The sequence below is a fragment of the Elephantulus edwardii genome, unplaced genomic scaffold, assembly GCF_000299155.1.
Source record: "Elephantulus edwardii isolate Elephantulus edwardi_28Jun2011 unplaced genomic scaffold, EleEdw1.0 scaffold00075, whole genome shotgun sequence".
Classification (NCBI taxonomy): domain Eukaryota; kingdom Metazoa; phylum Chordata; class Mammalia; order Macroscelidea; family Macroscelididae; genus Elephantulus; species Elephantulus edwardii.
In genome coordinates this window covers 8,955,235-8,964,361 of record NW_006399825.1, presented here as the reverse complement: position 1 = coordinate 8,964,361, position 9,127 = coordinate 8,955,235, and the positions used below count along the sequence as shown (strand labels likewise).

Genomic DNA, 9,127 nt, shown 5'->3' with positions numbered 1-9,127 from the left:
AGTGACTGGGATAATTGGGATGCGAGAGTCAGAGACAGTGTGATTGGCACAGGACAGAGCAGAGTTTAGGGCTGTTGTACATAGGGTCACTATGAGTCGCAGGTGACTCGACGGCACATAACAACAACAACAACATTTTCCTCTCCTTTGCTGTCCCTCCACCTTTCCACGCATGTCTTTCTCCAAGCCTCTCCTAGCAACATGCCCAAAGTATGCAAGATGAAGCTTCACCATTCTTGCATCCAAGGAGGAATCTGACTTTACCTTCTCCAAGACATATCTCTTTGTTCTTTTGAACATACCCATGGGATATTAATTCAGTACTATTACTCAAACACCAAAACTAAAAAGCATCACTTTTTCTTCTGCCATCCTTATTCATTACCCAGCTCTTAGATGCATAGCAAATGATTGAAAAGACCATGGCATGAATGAGGCAAGCCTTAGTCTTCAAATTAACCTCACTGCCCATCAGTAATTTGGAGTGATCCCTGACTGCAGACTTTCCCAGTGCAATACATCTAATTTCCTGACTGCCGGTGCCAACTGTATTTATTGTGAATTCAAATAAGATGAAATCATTGGCAGTTTCAGTAATTTCTTTATTATGATGTCACCTATCATTCCACTGGTGAGAATTTTTCTTTTTACGTTGATATGCAATCCATATCGAAGGTTGCTGTGTTTGATCTTCTGTAGCAAGTGCTTCAGCTCCTCCTCACTACCATCAAGCAAGGATGTGTCATGTGCATAACAAAGGTTATTGATGAGTCTTTCTCCAATCTTGATGCCACATTTCTCTTCAAAAGAGTACAGATTTTCAAATAATTTGCTCAGCATACAGATTGAATAGCTATGGGGAAAGGATACAACCTCTACATGCCTTTCTTAATTTTAAACCATGTAGTGTCTCCTTGCTCTGTTCATCCTGGTCTAGGTTTCACATGACTGAGTAAGTGTTTTGGGATTCCTATTCCTAATGTTCACCACTATTTGTTATGATCCACACAGTAAAAAGCCTTTGCATGGTCAATAAAGACAAATAAACATTCTTCTACTATTCTTTGCTCTCAGCCAGAGTCCATCTGACATCAACAATAATCTCCCTGGTGCCATGGCCTCTTCTGAATCCAACTGGAACTTCTGGAAGTTCCCTGTCTATATGGACTGTGTTAGACATATCTGAATGATTTTCAACAGTATTTTGTCTGTGATATTAATGACATCATTTGATAACATCCACACTCTGTTGAATCAACATTCTTGCTAATCAGAACAAATATGAATCTCTTCCAGTTAGTCAGTCAAGTAGCTGTCCAAACTTCCTGGCATAGACTGGAAAGTGCATCCAGTGCTGCCCTTGAAACATGTCAATTGTTATCCCTTCAATTCCTGGTGTCTTATTTTTTCCCAATGCCTTCAGGTCAGCTTGAACTTCCTCCTTCCCTACCACTGGCTCTTGATCATACAGTATTTCCTGAAATATTTCAGTTCTTTTGTTTTGTACAGTGATTCTGGGTATTCCCTCCATGTTTCCTAGATCATTCACGATTTTGCCCATAGCATCTCTCAGTACTGCAACTCGAGGCTTGGATTTGTTTTTCAGTTCTTTTAGCTTAAAAAATGCTGGATGAGTTCTTCCCTTTTTATTCTCCAATTCTAGGCCTCTGCATATTCCATTATAATAGTTTGCTCTGAAAAAGAAGTCTTAAAACTCCCTTTTAAGGAGCTTCAGCTACCCTGTGCAGAGCAGATACACTTGAGCCGTTGCTGCAATCACCATGTCAATCCATCTCATTGGGGGTCTCTTTTCCTGACTCTCCACTATTCCAAGCATATTTCAAGGAATAGCCTCTCCTCGTAACATGTCCAAAGGATGAGAGACAAAGCTTCACCATCTTTGCCTCCAAGGAACATTCTGGTTGCACTTTCTCTGAGACATATCCATCTGTTCTTTTGATAGTTCATGGGATATGTCGTACTCTTCTCCAACACAACTTAAAGGCATCAATTCTTCTCACTTTAATTCATGACTGTTAACTATACTGCCCGGAAACTCCAAACTTCCATCCATTCTCCTCATTCCTTCTCTCTCTTCAAATCCCCTATCCTACCCATCAACATCGCCAGCTACTACCAAGTTGTTTCTGATTCATGGTGACTCTCTATGTATGACAGTAAGACTGCTTTATTGAGGGTTTTCAGTGTTTATTCAGAAGCAAGTAGTAAGGCTTTTTTTCTGAGGCATCTTGAGTTAGTGTTAATTCATACCACCAGGTAGGACTCTTCATCCTCAATTAGGGTTGTTATTATGTGGTAATGAGTCAACTCATAGCAACCCTAAACACAGCACGTGTGAACCCTGTCCTATTCTTATAAATGTGCTTCTATTTCATTTAAAAGTTGTAAAAGAAAGGGACTCTGGTGGGGTTATCTATAGGAAGTTGTGCTGCTAACTCAAAAGTAGTAAAAGCTAGCAGGAGTCAACTTTCCACATGCTCTTACACTATCACACTAACCTATCCATACATTTGTCTATATACATCACTTTTCTTCCTATTATTAGAAGTCACTTTGATGACTAAAGTATTCCGTTCACAAGCAAGAGTATTTTTACCTTTTTATTGTCATTTGAGTAAAAGCTTACAGAGTAGATTGATACTCTAGCCAACACATTACAATCCCACAGTTTAACAGCATGCCTCCTACCAATAACTCTGTAATTTCAACTGCCTCATCTGCACGCAAAACTGGATAATGAACGAAGAAAACTGAAGAACTATGACTTTGAATTATGGTATTAGCAAAGAATACCGGACTGCAGAGAAATTAGCAAATTTGTCTGGGGAGAGGGACAGCCAGAAAGTTCCTTACAAATGAAGATGGTAAGACTTTGTCTCATGTACTTTGGATTTGTTTTCAGGAGAGCCCAGTGCTCATGTGTGATGAAGGAAAGGGTCAACAAGAAAGAAGACCCTCAGTGAGATGCACTGATGTAATGGCTGCAGCAATGGGTTCAAATAGCAGTGATTATGAGAGTGGTACAGGAGCAGGTAGTGTCTCATCCTGTCATGTAAAATCATTACTGAATCACTACTGAGTGACCATTCTAAAAACTCCACCTTCCCTCCTATTGCTATGGATTATCCGTGTTCCAAATGAACTGGTCCCTAAAGCCACCACATGTGCACTAGATCCCATGTCTTTTCACTTATTCAAAAAAATTGGCTTAGCAATTACTTCTTGCTTCTTACATCACCAATTTTCTCCTTTTGACTTAATAGGTCTCATAAAGACTGCTAATATAATTTAATTTCTCTGACTTAAAAATTTTCACCTCACATTCCTCCCGAACACCTTTCTTTACCTCAAGACTCTAAAAAGTTTCTATATTCAATATTCCCAGTGGTAAGAAGTTGTACTGACAATCCAGAGACACACAGTTCAAATCCATTACCTGCTTCACAGGAGAAGGAAAGATGGGCAATCTCCTCACATGCGATTTATTGCTGCTAAACACCCAATGGAAAGTCAACCATGAGGTGGTTCCACCTTGATGGTACATAACACAACATAACTACTTCATTTAGATTTCGCTCAAGTATTACAATGAACCTCCATGTAGGATTGTTGCCGTTGTTCAGAGTTGCTGTGTTGGCTCCATTTCATTGTGACTCAGGGTACCACAGTACAGAACTCTGCCCTATTCTGCACCATCCTCACAATCTTTGTTGTGCATCACTGCAGTCACTGTGTCAACCCACTTTGCTGAGGGCTGTGCTCTCTTCCACTGACATTCTCCTTTCCCAGGATCTGGCTGCTCCTGACAACAAAGTATGTGACAGGAAGTCCCACCATCTTTGCTTCTACGGAACACTCTGGTTGTGTTTCTTCAAGACTCGTTTGTTCTTTTGGATGTGCATGGCATATCCAGTGTTCTTCAACATAGTTCAAAGGCATCAACTCTTCTTGGGTCTTCCATAGTCACTGTCTGACTTTCACATGCATATGAAACAAATGAAGATACAGTATGGGTCAGGAGCTCCTGATCTTTTGAAGAGCACTTTTAAAAATGTACTTGACAACAGATTTGCTCAGCGCAGTACATCATTTGATTGCTTGAGTACTGCTTCCATGCATGTTAACTGTGGAGCTGAATCAACTAAAGTTGGTTAGTTTATACAGCTAAAACAGTTAATTTTTTTCTATTATCAAGCTGCTCCTTCTCTGTCTTCTTAAGGCTCCTTTCCCCCTCTCTCACTTCTAAACATCACCGGTTCAAGGTTTAGTCCTTGAACTTCTTCTCTTCAGCATCTGCACACCCTGAGTACTGATAATTAGACTTTTTAATTCTTGAGTTTTGGAGTGTTGTTTTTTTTATAGTTTGCTTGTAGTGTTGTATTTTTTTCTTGTTGTGGACCGTCAAGTCAGATCCGACTGGCACAGGAGGAGGTTGCCCCTGCTCCTCCAACAGAGCACTTAGTGGATTCAAACCATATGCCTTTGGGATTGCAGCATAGCTTCCTGCTACTAGGCCACCAGAGCTTCCTTTAGCCTTCTATTTTAAAATATTACCCATACAGTGAAAACTCCCATTTTATAGCCCCAGCCTGAATTATTTTCTTAAACATGAAATTTGCATATCCAATATCTACTCAACATCTCTACTTAGAAACTTAAGAGGCATAGCAAACCTGGTATATATAAAACTAAACTCCTGTTTTCTACAAATTCCTACTACCTCTCTCATCAAAATAAAAAGTCCGATTTTCCCCTGCAGTCAACCCTCCGTCAACTATTCATTCTCTCTAGAAATGCACTCTTTCTCTCATATTTCACATTCAATTCATTATTCAACTCCTATCTACTGATTCTATCTCAATAGGAGATCAGATCTCACTACTTTTACTGTGCTGGTCTAAACCAGTGTACACACACGTAATAGTTTTTCCTCTTCCTATTTCTACTCTTCCACATGCCTAAAGTCTACTCATAGCAAAGCAGCCTGACAAGTTTTAAAATCATTTAATTAAAAAATGCAAATTTTAATTCCGTCATACTGTCTCTGTTGCTACCTTCCAGTGGTGGTACTTGTTGACCCTCTGGAGGTTTTTCAGAGGCAAGTAAATCACGCAGGAGGAGATGGTCCATCCTTCTCCAAAGAGCAGCTAGCTAGAGGACTTGAACTACATGCCTTTGGTATTGTAGTGTAGCTTCTTACTACTACACCACCAATGGCAAGTTCTTAAAATAACTTATGAAATCACTGAAAACCTCCCCTTACCTTCATGACTTTCTCTTTTACTCCACTCTATCTTATCAGTGTCCTTGCTTTCCAGGAACACACGTGGCATTTCCCCCTGGAGAGTTTGCACCTGCTGTTCTTTCCCTGTGACACATTGCGCAGATCTGTGAATTACTTGCTTCTTAAATGCCTTCAAATTTCGGCTTTAATGTTTATCTCTTGACCATTCTACCTACATTAGCAATCATCCTCCCCTCTCAATTATTTTTTTTCTCCATCATATTTAACACCATGTTGTTGTTATGTGCTGTCGAGTTGCTTGCGACTCATAGCAACCCTATGCACAACAGCCCTAAACTTTGTTCTGTCCTGTGCCAATCGCACTGTCTCTGAAAAATCCATCCCGATTACCCCAGTAACTGAATAAATCCACCTCAAAGAAGGCCTTTTTCTCCTGTGCTGTCCATCCACCCTCCCAAGGATGATGTCCCTCTCCAAGGACTGGTCCCTCCTTACATGACCAAAGTATGTTAGGTGAAGCCTCAGAATCCTTGTCTCCAAGAAGCAACCCGGTTTAACCCTCTCCAGGATGAATCTACTTGTTTTCCTAGCAGTCCATGGTACCCTCAATACTCTTCTCCAGCACCAAAGCTCAAAGGCATCAATTCTCCAACTATCCTCCTTAGTCACTCTCCAACTCTCTGATGCATAACAAGTGATTGCAAAGACCATGGCCTGTATCAGACACACCGTAGTCTCCAGAGTGACACCACTGCTCTTCAGAACTTTGGAAAGATCCCTAACAGCAGGCTTTCCCACCACAATACGTCTTTTCATTTTCTGGCTGCTGGTGCCAAGAGTGTTGACTGTGGAGCCAAGCAAACTAAAGCTGTGTACAATCTCAATCTCTTCACCATCCATCCTGATGCTGCCAACTGGTCCAGTAGTGAGAATCTTGGTCTTCTTGATACTGAGCCTCAATCCATATTGAAGGCTGCAGTCCTTGACCCTCTGCAGCAAGTGCTTCAGGTCCTCCTCAGTTTCAGCAAGCAAGGTTGTATCATCTGCATAACGCAGATTGTTGATAGATCTTCCACCAATCCTGATACCACACTTCTCCCCATAAAGCCCAGCCTCCTGGATATTCTGTTCTGCATACAGGTTGAAAAGGCATGGAGACAGGACACATCCCTGGCGCACGCCCTTCCAATTTTGGACCATGCAGGGTTCCCTTGCTCTGACAACTGCCTCTTGGTCCAAGTATAGGTTTTGCATCAGCATGATCAAGTGTATTGGGATTCCCATTCTTCTCAGAGTCGGCCACAGTTTGTTATGGTGCAGCTTACTATATATTTTATTAATTTGTTTCTTCAACTAGAATTTAAGTCACTTACTAAGTATTTTCATCCTGTTTTGTAACTAACATTACTTCTAGCAAATGTCTGCTTCCGGAAGGATGGGCCATCTCTTCTCGTGCAATTAATAGCCTTTGAAAACCTGCTGGAAGGTCAGCTATGAGTCTGTTACCCCTAGACCATACATAACAACACTGATGTCATGGCAGAACTGATTCACAGAAGCCCTCCAGAAACTCACTGGCAGAACTGATTCATAGAAGCCCTTCCAGTGAGTTTCTGGAGGCTATAAATCACACGTTGGAAATGGCTCATTTTTCCGCCCCACGCAGTTGGTGGATGTGAACCACTAGGGAATTTGCGTTTTTCTGTTAGCAGTGCAACGCCCCATGGACAATGGCACCAAGGCTTCACCTGTTCTGTACTGTTGAGTCAGAACTGACCCATAGCTGACCCTCCAGCGGATTTTCAGAGGCAGTGAATTGCAGTGGAGGAGACTGTCCATCCTCCTGCAGAGCAGCCAGTGGCCTGGAGCCAGCTAACCAGCTCATTCATTCAAAGGCTATACAAATTCAAAGCCTGAGCCACTAAATGTTTCTCAGAAAACAAAATATACCAGGTTTTGAGTTCTAATAAAACTCAAAACTCATTGAAGTGGAGTCAAAAGCAACTCCTAAAGAACCCTCTTGCGTGTTTCCTGAGATTGTAAATTGCACTCGAGAAATATGTCCACTTTTTCTTCTGCTGAGCTGTTCGGTGGATTCGAACCAGTACAGATGCACCAACTTTGGGTCAGCAGCAATATACCCTACAGGCTAGGCCACCAGTGCTATGATGGTATGTGTCGTTGAATCAGAACCGACTCATGGTTGATCTCCCAAATTGCCCTTTCTCTCACTGTCCTCACTGTCCTCCTGGTAGACTCGAACTGCTGGCCTCTGGATTAGCAGCAAAACTCTGACACCATGAAGCCATCAGAGCTCACTAACCAGCCCAGCCTAACCCATTTCACGAGCTCTGAATCAGCGACGAACGTATGAAGTATTCTTAACGCCTTCTCATTTTGACAGTAAACCTTGCTCTGCACAGTATGTATTCAAGATGCTTCGTCACCCATTAGCTTCATCGTTTTCACAAGGGAAGCAGAGAAAAAAACCGAGAGCTAGAAATAAAGGAGTCAAATCCACACACTAAATGGCAGAGGGAGGCTCTGCAGAAAACAAGACCCGAACCACATCTCTACGGCTTTGGATTTCAATGAGAATGATCATAAAATAATGGCAGCCTCCAGGAAGAGTTTAATGTGAGGCCTGTTCTCAGGGAGCTATGTTCCTGAGAGCAGAACGACACCTAGGAGTTTCCTCCCAGACACACAGACACACTCGGATAGGCGGAGCTCACAGAACCGACTCAGAGCTGAGGCCCTCTTGGGTTTCCCAAATTCCACCGCCCTGAGGAGACTGCCCATCTTCCTCGCGCAGAGCCGCTGACACGCTAGCAAACGGGATTTGGCAGGGTCGCTGCCAGAAACGCGCCCTAAATTCTTCAGAGCCGCCTAGTAACTAACGGATGTGGGAATGGCTGCGGCTTAAAGCCGGGCTTGCAGGCAGGCCCTCGGCTAAGTGCAGGACGAGCACGCGGACTCTGGGGGTTCGTGTGGGTTTCTGCTCGGTTCCCGAGCAGAGTACAAGCAGCGGGAACCGCTCTGACAGGCCCACCCGCCGACAAGGGAGCGGCCTGTCCGCCCCGGTGCTTTCCAACGCGCGCCGCGCGCACTCTGGCGGCCAGGCATCACGTGACCCCCGCTGCCGCGGCTGCGCGGAGCCCGCCCCTCGAGCCCGCCCCGAGCGGCTCGCGGCGGGAAGGCGTCCTGGGTGCGAGCCAAAGGGAGGCAGGGGCAGCTGCCGGACCCTGCAGGGTCCAGGCGGCTTTACCGGGTACAGGTAGAGTACTGCTCCCACCAACATCAGCAAGAAGGTAATGGCGAAGATCGCGAAGTCCAGCATAGCTCTTCCGCACTGGGAGCCACGTCTCGGATCCACTCCTCTGGCAGCAGCGCCTCAGCCTGGCCTGACTCAAGGAATTAGGCTGTGGGCGGAGGAACCCCAGTGACCTGGGAAAGAATTGGCCGTGGGGGCGTGACCAAAGCAAAAGAAAGCAATGGATTGCCGAGGAATGAGTGCAGGCTGAATATCCTAGCTCATCTGAGAGCACGGGAAATGGGACCCCTGGGCGAGAACTACTGTTGTGTTGTTGTGTGCCGTCGAGTCGTTTGCAACTCATAGCGACCCTGTGTACAAGAGCCCTAAACCGTGCTCTATCCTGTGCCAATCTCATTGCCTCTGACACACCCATCCCGATCACCCCAGTCACTGAATCAATCCACCTCGTAGAGGGTCTTCCCCTCCTGCGCTGTCCCTCTACTCTACCCAGCATGATGTCCCTCTCCAAGGACCTGTCTCTCCTTACAACATGTCCAAAGTATGTGAGGCGAAGCCCCAGAATCCTTGCCTCCAAGGAGCTGCCT

At 44.2% G+C, this 9,127-nt stretch overlaps 1 protein-coding gene across 1 annotated transcript in view; it reads right to left on the bottom strand.

Moving 5' to 3' along the window:
- Nucleotides 1-8,633, bottom strand: part of LOC102863097 (cytochrome P450 20A1-like) — a 55,564-nt gene extending 46,931 nt beyond the window's left edge. The window contains exon 1 of the mRNA XM_006889096.1: nt 8,535-8,633. Coding sequence (XP_006889158.1) covers nt 8,535-8,606 — 72 coding nt within the window. The 5' untranslated portion in view covers nt 8,607-8,633. The remainder of the gene's footprint in view (nt 1-8,534) is intronic.
- Nucleotides 8,634-9,127: the final 494 nt, after the last annotated feature.